This window comes from Filicampus tigris, chromosome 2 (genome assembly GCF_054856515.1).
Source record: "Filicampus tigris isolate MCC_2025a chromosome 2, RoL_Ftig_1.0, whole genome shotgun sequence".
NCBI classification, from domain to species: Eukaryota; Metazoa; Chordata; class Actinopteri; order Syngnathiformes; family Syngnathidae; genus Filicampus; species Filicampus tigris.
Genome location: NC_141218.1, coordinates 16,794,812 through 16,811,889, shown reverse-complemented (window position 1 = coordinate 16,811,889; position 17,078 = coordinate 16,794,812). Strand labels below are relative to the sequence as shown.

The 17,078-nt window shown below is 39.1% G+C and overlaps 2 protein-coding genes across 2 annotated transcripts; one reads left to right on the top strand and one right to left on the bottom strand.

Moving 5' to 3' along the window:
* Positions 1 to 1,854: 1,854 nt before the first annotated feature.
* Positions 1,855 to 2,782, top strand: atoh1b (atonal bHLH transcription factor 1b). The gene has a single exon (XM_086023633.1). The coding sequence runs from the start codon at positions 1,855 to 1,857 to the stop codon at positions 2,512 to 2,514; it is 660 nt and encodes a 219-aa protein (XP_085879759.1). The 3' UTR covers positions 2,515 to 2,782.
* Positions 2,783 to 8,694: 5,912 nt separating this feature from the next.
* Positions 8,695 to 16,177, bottom strand: ddx41 (DEAD (Asp-Glu-Ala-Asp) box polypeptide 41). The gene is made up of 17 exons (XM_086013932.1): positions 15,995 to 16,177; positions 15,471 to 15,566; positions 14,700 to 14,850; positions 14,543 to 14,617; positions 14,368 to 14,428; positions 14,150 to 14,286; positions 13,972 to 14,044; positions 13,687 to 13,840; positions 13,385 to 13,521; positions 12,856 to 13,018; positions 11,508 to 11,639; positions 11,339 to 11,410; positions 11,150 to 11,246; positions 10,425 to 10,574; positions 9,397 to 9,468; positions 9,079 to 9,189; positions 8,695 to 8,989 (listed from the first exon to the last, which is right to left on the bottom strand). Exons 1-17 carry the CDS (start codon positions 16,019 to 16,021, stop codon positions 8,853 to 8,855), a joined length of 1,845 nt encoding a protein of 614 aa, XP_085870058.1. The 5' UTR covers positions 16,022 to 16,177; the 3' UTR covers positions 8,695 to 8,852.
* Positions 16,178 to 17,078: the final 901 nt, after the last annotated feature.

The window sequence follows — 17,078 nt, the reverse complement described above, 5'->3', positions numbered from 1 at the left end:
GCTTAAAAAACTCATCTTGACTCAGATGATTTTATTTCATTCAACCACTTGAAGAATTAAAATTGAGTGCCGTAAATGATGCACAGCATTTATTTTCCTGTGTAGAAATATGTACATATATTCAAATGTAATGGGCCTGTTCTTGTTTTTATTTTATTTTTTCTGCTTATGTCTGTACAGTATGCCATGGGTGTATGTATGATGTATTTAATGATCCATAAATGACTTTACTTATCAGTAATCTTGGCTTTGCCACAGGCAGGTGTGTCAGGGCCCTTTGCCTTCCACCTGTTCCTTTTATTATTCTTCTTCAAATAGTGTTTACAATTTGTTTGAGAACAAACCCGCCTCAAAGGCCAATTATCAAGCATGAGAAATACATCCGAATCTATTTTCCACAAACTGCCGTGACAGACATTTAGCAATTTAACTAACAATCTTCTTCTTTACAGCTTTTCCATAATGTCTCGCATTTTAGATTAACCTTCTCCAAATGTTCTACAAAGAGAGCTACTTTTATCTATTTCTTTCTCCGTCCATTTGTTTAATTATTTGGAAAAAGTTAGGCATATTGGGCTTTCATGAAATTTCAGGATAACCTCAAAATGCGCTATAACCTTTACAAGTAAATTTATATTGACTTTCAAATGCACATCCACCTGTTCAGTGTCTCAGTTTAAATTCCCATCATGTGTTTGATCTATAAAAATGTGCAATGAAGTCACTTCTATGCCTTTCTGTCACTCTTGCGGTCTTTCTTTACCTTTGCTTCAACCTGCTGATGAAACTCTGTGACAGTCTAAGCTCATTGTTGCAGATGCCCCTTTTAACTGCATTGAGTTGGTTTGACAGGTACGGAAATGTATTGTATTCACTGTTTTCTGAGCAATTTATTTTGGGCTTTGTTTTATTTTAAGAAAATGCCTCTGTCTTTCAGAGGGTTTTTTTCTATTTTTCAGATTTTTTCAAACAAATTTCCAAATAATTATTCTGAAAAACAGAAACAAATATTCAGAAAAACTGAAAAAAATATTCAGGAAAAAAACAGAAAAAGCAATCCAAAAAACAGGGGGTAAATATTTCAGACAAATGAAAAAATAATTATTCAGAAAAAAACGAAAAATTGTGAACAGAGAAACAACAGGGAAAAAAGATTCAAAATAGATTCCATGAAACATATATATATATATATATATATATATATATATATATATATATATATATATATATAATATTCCCCCCAAAAACAGGGAATTTCCGTCAGACAAAGAGAAAAATAATCATTCCAAAAAACAGAAAGAAATTCAGAAAAACAAAAAAATAGCATTCAGAAAAAAAGAAAAAAAGACAAAAAATCCAAACAAAAAGAAAAAAATATATTCCATTAAAAAAGAAAAAAAATCAGAAAAACAGAAAAAAAAAAATTTTAAATAGAAAATTGAAATTAAAAAAATAATAATAAAATCAAAGCCCCAAAACAAAGAAGTTTTTCTTTTTCAAGTTAATCTACTGGAATTGGTAGACAATAACGTTTTTTTAAATCTCAAATGAAACTGATTATTGGTGCATTTGTCCAGCCAAAAGGACAGCCAATTGTCTTTTACACTTAGTTAGGAGTGCTTCTCTAAGGGGACGCTTTTAAATGATTCATACGCTTACCTACCTTCTGTGTGAAGCTAATAATAAGGTGGTGATTGAGTTACAATGCACAATAGGTGACAAAAAAAGACGATGCTTTGTTTAATTGCAATGACAGGCTCAGAGGGGGTTGGCTGCTGCGGACCTGTCAAGAGTCAGTGACACTGAGGGTGGGTTGAAACAATTTGGGAGGGGGGCAGTTGTATAAATTGTGGCATGCGTGTTGCAGTGCAGAAAACTTGTGAGCATTTCACAATGAGCACCAAAACAGAGCTTCCAATCTGGACTCATCATGCGGACGAGCACAAAAACTGGATTTGCCCCAACTCCCTGCGCGTCTTTTCCATGAGGACTGACGCGCCGGAGCACCTTGCACCGGAGTTGCCCGGCCGCGTGTCCGTCGCTGGAATCCCCGAGGCCGGCCGCGTGGAGGCGGGCGACACGCCGCCCCACTGTGGACCGCACAGGCACCGGCGGGTGGCTGCTAACGCCCGGGAGAGGAGAAGGATGCACGGCCTCAACAAAGCCTTCGACGAGCTGAGGAGCGTCATCCCGTCGCTGGAGAACGAGAAGAAGCTTTCCAAGTACGACACGCTCCAAATGGCGCAGATTTACATCACCGAGTTGTCGGATCTCCTGGCTGGCGTGGTCCAGCATCAAACGGCCTCCGCGGACAAAACCTCCTGCAGGAGGAACATGACCCACAATCACATTCCGGAGCAGAACCCGCGGACAGAGAGGAGGGACTCTTCCTCTTCGCACCTCATCATACTCGGGCCTAAAAGTGAGCTGCATAAAAGCACCTCCTGCCACTGCAGTGATGGGGAATCTTCTCATCTCAGTGACGTGGAAGAGACTCAAAGTGTGGGGCATTAAATCAGCACACTGGAAGTACCACGAGCATCACTGTTAGCGCATTAGAAAATCATGACACAAAAACTTTGCATTGTATATTTCCTTCAGTGGATTTTTCAAATATGAGCCTGGTTGGGATGTCACTTGATAAAAATGAAAGAAACTGCACAATAATGGGGGAAAACAGGAAGAAAAGTTACTTCTTTTCATAATAAGCACAGCTCAAATTTTTGGAGACATTGGATCCATGTTTATTGTCTTATTTAACTGTTTTTTTTAATACATGCAACTGTTGCTGAAAAAAAATACCTATTACCATAAAGACAACTTCTATATTCATCTCATCTAGGGTGCACCTGTATTTGAGGTCTACAACAACAGAGTGTGTTGTTAATGTTAAATCATTCTTTTAAGACATGTGATATATCAAAGATTGAGCTGCTTTTGGTCTAGCGGGTAGTGAAAGGGTTAAGTGATAGTTTGAAAGAAAAAATAGAAATAGGTTCAAAACGTGCTGGAATGTTTTAAACTATTTTAATGGTCACAATGAACTCTCAGAGGCCATTTTTTGCACTTTACATGAGCTAAACCATCATGTGATTATTTTCTACGTTTTGCTATTTATGTATATACAGGATTTATGACGGTTTTTTTGTAACAATAAAGATAATATGGCGCTATATTGTGCATTCGCCTAAAAGTCTGGAATAAAAATGTCCTAGTGTATTGATTTATTGGTGACAAATTGTATTTAGGTCGTAAACGTGGATTGGGGGGAGTTGCACAGATTTTGTGTAAATCAACTACTTGTTTGTACTCAAACAAACTAATCAAAGACACACTTATTAACATTTACAAACACATGAAGAAACGAAACAAGCATACCAAAATTACTAAAAGAAATTACATTGAACATTTAAATACATTAACTGAACATTTTAGAAAAATATGTAAAAGTAAAGAATTAAAATTAGGTTTCTACAATTACTAAAAAAAAAAACATAACGTGAAATTGATTTAAAAATGCTTTCAAAGACCTTATTCAAAAGTATGGTTAACTTTTAAAAGTATTCACACTCAGGGTTTCACTTCTATAGGCAGCTTATTCCATTTGTCTGCAGCATAACAGCTAAATGTCGCTTCACCATGTTTAGCTTTGAGCTGTGGGCTCAACTAATTGACCCGATTCTGCAGGCCTCAGAGCCCTACTCGATATCCAGTATATTCAATCAGCATTTCCTCAATGTATTCAGGACCCAAATCATTCAGTGATTTGTAGACCGGTTGCATAATTTTAAAATCGATTCTACAGCTGCGACAAGGAGCCAATGTCATTCTAATAGCAAACAAACAAACAAAAAGAACAATTCCAATAGCTCAACACAAGAACAAGTATTACAAGCGATCATCACTAATTATTGGAAATAATGACTGTATTGAAAATTTGTGTTTTTGCCATGTACTTTACAATGTGCTTGAATAATGTTCAGTGCAACTCTATATTGTGTGATACTGAACATAGCGTATGCCATATTTAAATGTTTCTGTATATGGTTCTACTGCCTTGTAGAGGCGTGTGGTGTCCATGTTAACTCATGCAAATTTGCTGCTCTTGCGGAAACCGCAGCGTTACATCATGCCACAATAACATTTTTAGATATATTTTTTAATCCGACCCCACTTGCGTGGCTAAAAAAGGTCAATCTTTGCACACACACACAAGCTAGTAGCATACTCTCCAAGTAAAAGAAAGCAAATAAAGAGTGAGACTCTAATAAAGCTAATGATGCCGCCTAGCTATCTGTCACAGTTAAAGTGGCTCTTCCTACTCCACTAATAGCCTATCGAGAGAACAAATGGAAAATGCCTCTCTGAAGGAGCGAGGTGCTTGGAACCTTTCCAGTCCCTTAGAAGTGCTTTCTGCCAGCCTGTGTGTCAAATTGGCCGAGACCTCTGCAGGGGGGCCACGTCAGCGGAGGAGCTGATGACCTCCTTGTCTTCCTGCTCCATCTCCTTGATGTCAATCGCGGGCTGAATGTCGTTCCTTATAGAAGGGAACTTGCTGACACGCCAGGATCCAAGGGGGACTCAACCATGGCCACAGGTTCTCTCTATTTCAGGCTGCTGACCTTTTTTTTTTTTTTTTTTTTTTTTTTTTTTTTTTTTTTATACATGGTCGTTCTCGTAATAACGTTTGTCATTCGTGACATTATTCGGCCTCTGAGGAATGTGTCTCATGCTCATCCTCACTTCCAGCACTGTTTGCCTTAGCAAGAGAAAGCCGCTTTGCAAATACTACAGAGGCGTCATTAGAGGACCTGCCTGAGCCTCCATGTGCATCATCAACAGGTCGCCTGGTTGTGATCAGCAGGAGAAATGGAACATGCTCAGGTAATGACCTTCTGTGGGAGTGTAGTAGCCGGAATTGTATTTCACATATAGGCCTGGCTGGATATACTGAGCTGGAAGATGAACTCTCCTAACACAGTGGTGGCTTGCTTCAAACCACTTGTTCCCTGACGCTCGTTGACTTCCAAGTAGGGCTGAAGAATTTTGAAAAATAATTAAAATGCAATTACTTTTCCTCAGTATTGTGACTGCAATTTACTATGCGATTATTTTTCCAACATCTTCTTCCCATGTATTATTTGTATTCAAACACAAGCAATAAATTAATCGGTATTACAAAGTACAATAAACAAGATTTATTACAGATTTATGATTGACTTATTATTATTATTTACTATAAATACTCGATAATGTAAAATTACACATTGTGAAAGCAAGATTGACGATGATATATATCGCCCACCTCTAGTCGACGCACATGATTTGCCTTCGCGGGCCACATGAAATGAGGTTGCGGGCCGGGTCTGGCCCCCGGGCCTTGACTTTGACACCGGTGATTTAGTGTGAAAGAAAATGGAAAGGTAGTATACAGGTCTTTTTAATTTATTTGGTGTTGCAGCCACCATTCTATTGCAGCATTACTGCCACAGTCAACAGTCAGCTGTTTGACCTCATGCCATAATTGTATTAATCTTAAAGAAGGCTCTACTGTATTTGGCCCGTGTTGAGATCTCAAGGACACACATTGCTGTCAACCCTGGGGTCTACTGAATCTTACAAAAGTTGTAATTTGCCCTTACATATCGGTATATAATCTTACACATTACACATTATTTTGTCATGGCTGCTGTCACGTGATCGGAAATCAGCTTTAAAAAAAAACATGTTGCGGATATTTGTGACGGCTCGTGCGCGACGTGTGGTTGTGTTGTGCACATGCGCGAGGAAGAGCGCGAAAGACACTTGTCTGTCTCTGATGTGTGTTGTTGGGCTACCGGGCTCCACTTTTTCGTGCGACGGCCGCACCGTTTGGAGAAAGCTCTCCCCTGCTTCTACCGCCTACGGTTAGGTGACACAAACAGGAACGGATAACACTGATAAAATGGACACCGGCCGTACAGATTCGCCATGTACGGCGTGGCGTATATGTTTGAAATGGTGTTTCTACCTGTACAAACGAAAGCGTATAACTTGACAGGCTCATACGAGTCCACAAATGGTGTATGATGTCGAATGAGTCATATTTACATTCATTCATCCATCCATTATTCTAACGCTTATCCTCACAAGGGTCACGGGCGTGCTGGAGCCTATCACAGTAGGCGGGGTACACTCTGAACTGGTTGCAATGTCAGCCAATCGCAGACATTCTTTCATAAAAACGTAAATATCTTCTGCCAACAATGAACCTTGATTGTAACCTCCTCACCAATTTTCAGTGTAGCGTAGTATCTGCAATATGTATGTAGTGCTTCACTTTTTAGTGCCGTTTTCTACTCATTTCTAGAATAAGTGGGACATTCTCTGAGGTCAAAGCACAAACACATCAGCAAAATTGAATAAACACCTTTTGAAAGGAGGGCCACTGAAAACTGCTTGCGTCTAATCCATTAGGAAATAAAATAAATAGATGTGTCCAAACCAGCACTGAATAAATTAGTGGCTGCATGTAGCAGTTGCTCAAATTTAGTTTTTGCTGAGTCCACGAATTTAATGCACTGAAAGCTCAAAGTTTTGCTTCTGCATGTTGCTTTCATAAGGTATACATTCCCCCGTCACGGCGCGTAGTGCACCGGCACAATCTGATCTAATACAAAGTTAAACCTTTAAAAAGGTAATACTGTAATGCAAAAGGCACAATTTGACGTCCGTTTGTTCTCAACTCACTTCATAAGCGGAAGTTTTTGAACAACTCTTAAAAAAAAAGGTTTCAAGCTTTTTTTTTTTTTGCCACTCGTGATTGAAGTTTACTGTCAAACGAAAGATAAAACAATGGGAATTCCACATTGTGTACTTAAAATAACCAGAGCTGGGCATGCCGCCTATGTGACGGACCAGTCCGGCTATCCGCCTATGACCGACGCCCATTTTGTAGGTGATAAACGGGAGATTTAAAAAAAAGTTAGACTAAGCATAGTCAGAAGCCCATTTTTTCCCGTCTATGTAATTAGTCTATTTTCGCTGTTGGCCTGTCCAGCGAGTTGTCCATATTCTTTATATAAGTGTCGCATATATACTATCTTTATACTGTATACTCTTTACGTGTAGTATTTTGGGTTGTAATTTCAACTACTAACTTTATTATCATCACCTTACTCATTGCCTTGATAGCCACATCGGTCATGATTTTTGTATTCATACCCAGCTGTCATGAGAAAGCTCTTACTGGTTTTCCACATCCACTTAAAGAACATTATCCTCCACACTCAATCCGTTTCCGCGCTCAAAAACCCCCTTCGTGTGATCCACCAGGATCTTTCTGCAAACACGGTGGCATGGTAAATATGACAGTGGGCACTCCACCTTCTTATCACCGCTTTATGGCTTTGAAAGAAGTAAGATGCAAGAAAGTGCAGAGCTTGTGCAAGCAGAAGAATTGGAGAAGTGACATATCAGGAGTTGGAGCTTCCGCAATCTATCTTACCCAGCATACTGAGGGATGCTTGTACTGGTCTAGCGCTTATCTATGTTAACCACAAACACAATAATAAACGTGTTGTAAAATGTGTTCCTTGTAATGTAATTACAACAGAGGATTATTGTTTTAATAAAGTCCAAATATTTCATTTCAAATCAGTTACTGACCTTAGGAGCAGGCATTTTCATAAAGTTTTGAAATCTTTCATTTCATGCACTGACTTTTTATAAATAGTAACACACATTTAGTTCAAACAACTACTGTATGTGTAACGTATACTACTTGCAGTATTTTGCAGACTATATTCTTGCATAGTCATACCATATTTATTCACATTCACTTTGGCCCCCAGTGTATATCTCTTCGTGTTTACCATTCACATCTGGAAATATGAGTATTGTATTGTATTTACCACTCATAATGCTGGAGTTCATTCTGCTTGTTGCTTGAAGTATGCACATAGCAATTTATTTTTAGGATCTCTTGATATAAATCATGTGCTTCTACAGTCAACTTTAGCAGAGTAAAATTTCTCACTAATAAAGGCATCTATGTACCACCCTTGTGCATAATTCACCTCCACTGACTTAAGCCAGTTGGCATATAACCAACTGTAGATGTTAACGTCTTATCAAAGAAGCAGGGCGTGGACAAAGTTTGGCCCGGGGCTACATATGGACCCTTCCGTCCTTTAATCCGGTCCATCAAGTATTTACACAGTCATGTAATGTTTGTTGAACAGATTTGACTGATTTTCCTAAAACTGTTTTATTAAAATATATTTATCATTTTGTATTGATTTCTTATGAAATAACATTGTACATAATTTTACATAATGTCGCTGTCCTGTGAAAAACACATGTCCAATTTGGTCATGTTTTTCAATTTTTACAATGGGATGTCTGTAACGCGAAAACCCCATTCACATGAATTTTTTTTTTTCAAATGGGGAAAAAAATGGACACAAGCGTTTTTCACAGGACAGCGACAATATACATGAATATATTTCATTAAAATGGTGATTTAAGTTATTCATAAACCAAATTTAAAATGATTTCCGTGCTTGTCATCATTGATGTAGCTGTGCAATGAAAGCCAAAGGCTCAAATGAGGTTTTAGACGTGATTGTCACATGCCAGCGTTCTTGGTTGATCAACAAGCCAAATGTTGCGGAAGGGAAGACTTCCTGTAAAAGATCATTCTTTTCTCCCCCACCAAAAAAAGAAATTTATTTACAATTTGTATAAAAACGTGACAATGTTCTGAACGTGCATAGTAGGTCTGCACAGTTCTACCTCCTGGTTTGACTCATATCACACAGGTGGACGTCTAACAGATCCTCAGTAAGCAGTGGAGAATGTTCCCTTTCCGATTAGAAGTCCATTGAGCTGTGAGCCAGGTAGTCCTTCCTCCCAATGTTGGTGACCTGCTTGGTCTGCATTGCCTCCAACTTGGGACAGTCTGTAATACGATGGCCAAGACCACCGCAAAATGTACAGCCCCTCTCCCCTACAAAAAAATACCACAACAACATTTCATTAGGACAAACATAGCCAAACAAATAAAGATGTTTGCCGGATTTTTAATGAATGAGTTACCTCCGATATCGAGCATTGTTTCGTCTCCGGTCTGGAGCACCTGGAGAACTGGAGGAACCTTTTGCTTGGCTTCAATGAGCAGGGCCTTCAAATCCATCAGCACAGACTCATCTGTCGTGTAAATGGCAAAACAAAAAAGTCAGTCTTCTCTCAACAATTCTCTCATTTCCAGCCGGAAGATACCCATTCAATAAATACAAATTCACTTTAAATCAAATTTGACCATGGTCTGACTAATTGTGGACTATACATGATGTGGATGACTAAACTGAAAATGTGATGTTTGTTGTTGTCGTCATTATTAGCGCAGTTCCTTACCACAGCCTTTATTGATGAACGTTGTGGCGATACCAGTCTGACCAGATCGCCCTGTTCTTCCAATTCTGTGGACTGAAACAAAAAAGAAACACATTTTGAGGACACATTCACAATCAGTGCAAATATTTTTTGAAGTCCAAACAGAAAAAGCAAAAGCAATCGAGAGTGAAATATGGTCTGATAGCTGACTGCTAAAAAGGTGATAAACATCCAAGCAATTTCTAAATGGACATTGTGGAGTCCTTTTTCATGTTATGCATAAGCTGCTCTCTGTGTCGCAGATGTGGCTGTCGGACTGGCTCTGCTGTAATGGATAATGACTATGACTTTCTATACATTTTTCATGTTTACTAAATATTTAAAAACCTCTTGGTTCCTCGGTGGTTTCTCCAGTAGGTTAATTAATCAAATGTACAAGTTTCAACCACAATGTGTTGTTTGTTCTCATATAGTGTCAAAACTAACTTCCCAAACACCAACTAGAAGTGTTTTAAGTTATTGACCTTCAGCAGAGAGAGTCCTCGGGTGCGCTATTTTTTATTTGATTGTATTGTATTTACAGCCTAGAGTGGGGTGGGAAATGGGTGAAGATATGGTGTTGATCCATATTTTGCAGACAAACACACCTTCTACTCTTATAAGACTTTTTACAACAGAGGAATTCTCCATTAATCCAGACGAACATTTGTGAGGTTATCTATTTGCCTCAACGCTGCTTCAATAGCACCCGTCGAACCAATGTTAGGAGGTGACCATTAAAACAGTCAATTAACAAAATAAATCTATTGCGCAATTCATACAAACATCAACTACAAGAGAATAATAATGAATATGTCAATTAAAACCATTAAGAGAAGGCCACATGAGGAAAATGAGTCTTGAGAAGTGATTTAAATGTAGACACTGAGTTTGCCTGCCTGTGGTTTCCTTGAAGCCTGGAACAGCAAAAACTAGGCCAGAGACTCCCAAAGCTGGTGTGAAGCCTGCGCCCTCGTAAACACACACACACACACACAATATTGTCTCACCATAGTTTTCGATCTCCTCAGGCATGTCGTAGTTGACCACGTGCTGGATGGCCGGGAAATCCAGACCCTTGGAGGCCACATCTGTGGCGACTAGGACGTCCTTTTTGCCTTCCTTAAATGCTTCAATAGCTTTTGTTCTTTCCTCCTGATCTGGAACACAAAAAAGGCAACCAAAATGAATTTTGAATCATTTATTTCTGATCTGCCTATTTCTGAAAATATGCTAGCAAGCCGTTCTGCACTTCCATACCCAAGGTTACATAATTTGCACTATAACCAAATAACACAAGATTTTCTCCGCCCATGACCTGATCAGCTAGGCTAAGCAAAGACCCAGAGCCACTTTCAAAAGAGCCAAGGAAAGAAACGGGGCTTGTTCAATGTTGTACAATTCCTGATCCTTGATAAACCCATGTCCCAGACAGTGTTTTAAAACGAAAGTGAACTTTTAAATTGTGTGTGCGTGTCTGTGTGTAAAAAATGGGCTCAATTCAATGGTGTGCTTTCTATGAAGATGATGAAGCAAATGGGACATCTAGTGATCAAGATGAGGAACTGCAGGGAACACCGAGGATAAAAATTGTCCGTAGTTGTGAAGTGTACATAGAGTAAATGATTGTGCCCTGCGATTGGCTGGCATTGAGCTCCAGCTCACCTGCGACCCTGATGAGGAGACAGGTGCCACGGACATTGAATGGATGCATTGAACATAATGGTGCATGTACCTTTTCCTCCATGAATGGCCACCGCCTCCACACCTTTCAGCAGCAGATACTCATGGATTGCATCGACGTCAGCCTTTTTCTCAGCAAATATCAACACCTTTGGGAAAGACAGAAAAAAAAAAAATTGAACACATGCATATGCATTTTGCGCATGTGTGTCTCGAGTTTGATGAGGAAAAAGGTACTGACGGGGGGCGTTGTTTTCTGGAGACACTCAAGCAGATACACCATCTTCGCCTCCTCTTTGACGTATTCCACTTCCTGTTCATATGCACACAAAACAGTCAGTCACCTTTTACATCAGGAAGCTTTGGGCAACTGAATGCAGACAGTGGGGGCTGTTGAATGCACTCTGTACCTGGATGACATCCAAGCTGGCAGCACCTGCTCTGCCTACGTTAATGGTGATGGGTTTGACCAAAGCACTTTTTGCAAAATTCTGGATCTTCTTGGGCATGGTGGCACTGAAAAGCAGGGTTTGCCTTTGTCCCTACAAGGGGAAACATGATTATTACAACACTGCTCCTCTGTCACATACTGTACTGCAAACTCAGTTTGTCAACCTTTACCAGCACTTTTAAGTCTGAAATTACAGTACTGCCGCTATTAGATTTGTTGTTTTATTAATGCTATAATATATACAGTGCAGTTGATGCCAAAAGTATTGCAATAGCAAGGTCAATTCAATCCTTTTTGTGGTATACTGAAGGCATTTTTGTTTTAGATCAAAAGAGGAATATCAGACCAAAGAATTCAGAATTCCAGCTTTTTTTTCATGGTATTTACTATCTAAATGTACTAAACAACTCAAGACAGAGCACCTTTTGTTTGAACACACCCAATTTTGAAGTGAGAAAAGTATTGGTCCATGTGATATTGGGTGTTTCTTGTCCATCGGGTGTTGCCTTTTAGATTGACTGCTTGAATTGGTCAATAATCTTTAAAAAAAAATAACACCCACATAGTATATAGATTTTTGAAAAAACATGAAATTCACCAAAATGTGACTTATAAGGTTTTGGCCCGATGAGAGCGTTATAATGGTGAAACATCACGAGCTATGGTTTGTCATGTTTGATTCTTATGGAAGTTACTTTTAAACTCACTTCAAATTGAGCAACGGGAAACAATGAACATTTGGAAGAATTGCACACACGCCTGGTAACCAAATCTGGGTCTTAAAACTGGAAAGATTACTGTTAATACACCATTTTAAGACAGTTACTTGTAAATATCAAAATAAGATAGTCTTTACTAGGGCTGAACAATTAATTGAATTCAAATCGATATCGCAAATGTAGCAATTTGGGGGAGGGACTGCTTCATTTTTGTCATTTGGTAGGCTTTAATTTTTATATAAATGTATTTATAAAGTGTGTATATAAGTTCAGTTTGTAAAAAGTGCAGTTCACATTGTTTCACGAAACAGGAAAAGTTGAAGTAATAAAAGGTCAGTGTTTACTAAGTAAGTAAATAAACTGTCTTTCATATTAATTTTGTTTATTTGTCTAACCTAGAAGACAAACATTCATGCTGAATAAATCTGTTCAAATTTATTTTAATACAAGTGGAATTACTTCTTGTGTTTGTTAAAAACACATGGGAAGAGGACCGTAAAAAATGTCATGTTAAATGACAATATTGAGGGGCAAAAAAATAAATCGCATCGAGATAATTTTGAAAAATCCTTTAGCCCTCATCTTTACCTTAAAATAGGAAAAAATGGTCCTGATGTCCTCTTCAAAGCCCATGTCAATCATCCTGTCAGCCTCATCCAGGGACAGGTATCGACAGATGTCTAGACTCACCATCTTCTTCTGTAACAAGTCCATGAGACGCCCAGGAGTGGCGACCATCATGTGCACACCACTGCAAGCGGAAAACATTTTCCAGATGAGTCATGTCACACTTGATGGTTAAATAGTCACTCCAGAGACAAATGCAATGAATCTCAATACATTAGAGCAGTGATCCTTAATGTGTAGCATATAGCTTGTGCCCCCCCGTGGTACACCCAAAAAAAAACAAAAAAACAACATCCATCTAAGACACATCTAATTTATTATTATTCCAATAACGTATTATAAATTACAATACATATAAAGGTGAGTTAAAAAAACAAAACAAAAACACACCCAGAGCCACAATTTGCGAAAATAAGGTAGTTTGACTTGTGGGTTCTAATTCAAAGAAATGAGATGCTTCTGCTGCTTCTGTATTCCAACATTAACTTACTGTTTCACAACTTCCATTTGCTCCTTGACGGACATGCCTCCAATGCAGAGGGCCGTTCGCATCTGAGGGGCTCCCTCTTCCTCCAACAGTTTGCAGTAATATTCGATGATGCCGTGCGTCTGTCGGGCGAGCTCTCGCTGTTGCCAAGTCAAATCACAGATAGATTTTTGAGTTGTTTCAGAACAATGTGCCAATAGCCTCGATCCTAATAGGTGACAAGACTCACATATCCTGCGCATAATCAGCAGCTTGTAGTTAATATTAATCAAAAAGAGGTCTAAGAAAAATAGGCTATTACTTACTGAAGGACAGATGATGAGTCCATATGGTCCCTCTCTTTTAAAGAAGGGCAGCCGCTTTTCCTGCTCCAGGGCGAACATGATAATGGGCAAAGTGAAAACCAAGGTTTTGCCCGAGCCAGTGAAGGCGATGCCGATCATATCGCGACCTGAGAGACTACAAGTAGATTGTAAACACCGGTAAGCAAAATTCATTTTAACGCAAAAATGCATGAAACCACACCTGATATTCTTGTACGCTTATTACTTCAAGCTGAGAATTCTAATTTCTGTGCACACTTCACTTACACTGTTGGGATTCCTTGAATTTGGATTGGCGTTGGATGTACAATTCCTTTCTTCTTCAAACCTTTAAGAATTGCTGCAAACACAATGACGGCATTGTTACCAGACATAGGTATGACGTTGTCTGTAAGTGTGCGTGTGTGTTGGTTGAGAGGGTGAGCAGTTAACCATATAGTCGGACCTGGCGGAAGCTTCATCTCCCTGAAGCTTTTGATCGGTGGAGGTATGCCGTCTCCATCAACCAGGATGTGAAATTTCTTCCTGACACGTTCATTTCTAGTCTCTGGCATATGGAGGACATACCGCGGAGCCTTCCAACTACAAACATCCAGCAGGTTATGTAATGTGGGCCAGAAATGTTATTTGATTATTACTAACTGTATAATAGAATGATCTCACCTTGTTTTGATTGGGTCATCATAAATGATACCTTTGGCCATTTCCTTTACGGACATCAAAGCTGACAGAAAAATGAGACAGTTGTCAAGATCAGCTTTGTGAAGGGTTTGAATTTGTCACAGTGCAAAAATCTCATGTACAAAATGAGTTTTTTTGTTGTTGTTTTTTTTTTTACCTCTGCCCTCTGCGACACTTTCTAAAATTTTCTCTTCCTCTTTCAGTTGCTTCTCCTTGGCCGACTCTTTACGTGCTGATAATTCAAAACAAAACAGGGTAATGAGTAGAAAAAAAACTGTGAACCATTAACTTCCTAAATGTCCTGCAATGGAAACCTTCTGCTTTTTCCTTGAGATGCTGATGCTGGTCGAGGAGACTGACGTTGGAACGTGGACCGAGCCCCTCATCTTCATCTCTCTGTTCTTCCCCACTGTCTCTGTGCTCTTCATCCACTGCTTTACCACGCAATCGCAACATCTTCTGAACCTGTGAGGTGAGCGAAAGATGTGTTATGTAACTGAAGGATCTAAATCTATATGAATGGCTTTATATTAGCTAACAGGTTAACCAAAAAACAATATGGCAATTACACATTACCGTACATCACATAATCAGTTAAAGGTGTTAGAGTCAGCGTGCCCTGATCTGACCATGGGACCAGCTAGAGAGGATCAGCCCTACAGACAGGGCCAGTCAGGGAGGAGACCAGCCCACATTATGTTTTGAAGACAGTATAAATGTGAGGGCTGCATGTTAGACTGTGCCCCTTTTCTGCCCTTGCCAGTCTCGGGTGAGAGCTCGCGAGGATGGAAAAGCCGCCCAGATCTGATCATTGTATGATTCTTGAACTTCAGAGATGGAAAAGAAAACAGACGAGCAAATTCATATTCAAGTACTTGTGTGAGTCTTCATTTACATAGGATACCATCTTGAAAGATAAAACTAACACGTATTGAGTAGGTATTGTTTTATAAATTGCTAATTGGACTTTGCCCAAGAAACCTTCAAAACATTCCAACATGAATTAGAGGTCAGCTTTTTATTTCAACTGCTATGGCAAACTTGAAATTAGTACAACACCCACTGAATGAGGGGAGATAACATACCATTTGTTGCTTTCGGATTTTGACGGGAACGTAAGGAACATAATCTTCATCCTCCGACCCCTCAGGCCCAGAACCTTCATCTTCTCCATTAGATCTCTGTGAAAAACACGAATGACATTGAGAAATGTCCCAGTAAAACGCAACTGTTTAGTTTTACCTATACGACATAATTGATGCAAAGTGCTGGGGTGCTTGCTCTGGTGAACAACGTGTAATCTAAAATTTCCCTTGAGAAATTAGAATCAGTACAGTGTAATGCAATAAAAAAAAAAAAAAACTAAGCGTCGAAGTTACGTTTTCAGCGTTTTTGTCGACATTGGGCATTGCCTTGAATTTTACTAAATTAAAAAAAAAACAAAGAATATAGTTGATGAGGAAGTACCTCGTGTGTCAAATGCTTTTTTTTCTAACATCAAACCGGTAGCGTAGCGATGGTTTGGCATGTTTTGCTAGCGAGTTAGCTAGCCGCTAATGCTAATATCGGACGTACCCCGCTAGTACAGCGACTTTTAATTGGCGCTTACCTTTTTAAGTCGATTATCGTCTTCCATCTTATTCAAAACAATGTGCTTACGTGGGCAACTGTGGCACTAACTGAGCAAACTATCCAACCAAAAACAAAATTGTATGTTCTACACACACTATGAGCCAAAGCTGACTTACGGAAAGCTAAAAGGCTCAACGCTTGTGATCACGTTGCAGTGACGTCACCAACACTTACTGATGGACCGCATGAAACTATAGAAAAACAAACGCCACACTTAATGTATTTTTGTCAAAACTGCATCATTTTAATCTTCCGGAACGAAAGATTCTTCACAGTATCAAAAGTGAGCTTCTTTTTAAAACAAACAAAACCAGCCAACATACACTTGGCTATTATTGGTATAGTATAAATCTACATTCAAAACATTAAGATCATCTTTCCCTAATTGAATCAAACCAGGAGAGCGTCAGGGGTGTCTGTACGGAAATAAAATGACAGAATAAAGATTGACTTTATCTATCGCAAGGATAATCATCAGCTAAAACTTGTCTGTTGATGCAGTTGTTCTTCAATTGATGTGAAGATTTTCCTTAAAATATCATCAAGCCTTGGAATTCCAATGGCAAACAGAAAAGAGTTGTATGGTTGAAAATGTTTCACTCACACACAACCTCTTGTTGTAACACAAAGGCTCAAAAGGGCCCCAAAATAACCACTTCATATGTACAAGCATCAAAATGAATTGAATGTGAGTTAAAATGTTAACACTGAACATTCCCTCTGGGATATAAGGGATGATGTTTGGATCCTAGAACGATACCAGCTAATGCTATAAAGTTCGAGTGAACGCAGGGAGGAGTGACGTTGAGGCAATACATTTCGAGTGAGCGACCACATTTTCTTGAAAACAACATGCAAGCCGTCATTGGTAGCCATCATGTGTTGGGGTGCATTTTGTGAGACAAATGTTACAAAACATTAACCGAAAGTGCTTGTGTGTATGAATTAATTTTTCTTATTTCATACGAATAGAACAGTATAGGTTTCACATGGTGCAACTTATTTGACGACCATTATACTGGGAATAAGCCACCAGATATGTTGCGTTCTGCTTGTGAGTA

What these genes read in the sequence shown, in the direction of transcription:
- atoh1b (XM_086023633.1), top strand. Translation starts at nt 1,855, where the DNA reads ATGCGTGTTGCAGTGCAGAAAACTTGTGAGCATTTCACAATGAGCACC.
- ddx41 (XM_086013932.1), bottom strand. Translation starts at nt 16,021, where the DNA reads ATGGAAGACGATAATCGACTTAAAAAG. An exon ending in GGAGATGAAGCTTCCGCCAG is followed by an intron (nt 14,045 to 14,149) that starts GTCCGACTATAT and finishes TTGTGTTTGCAG; the next exon opens with CAATTCTTAAAGGTTTGAAG. An exon ending in TGAGGAGATCGAAAACTATG is followed by an intron (nt 9,469 to 10,424) that starts GTGAGACAATAT and finishes TTTTTGTTTCAG; the next exon opens with TCCACAGAATTGGAAGAACA.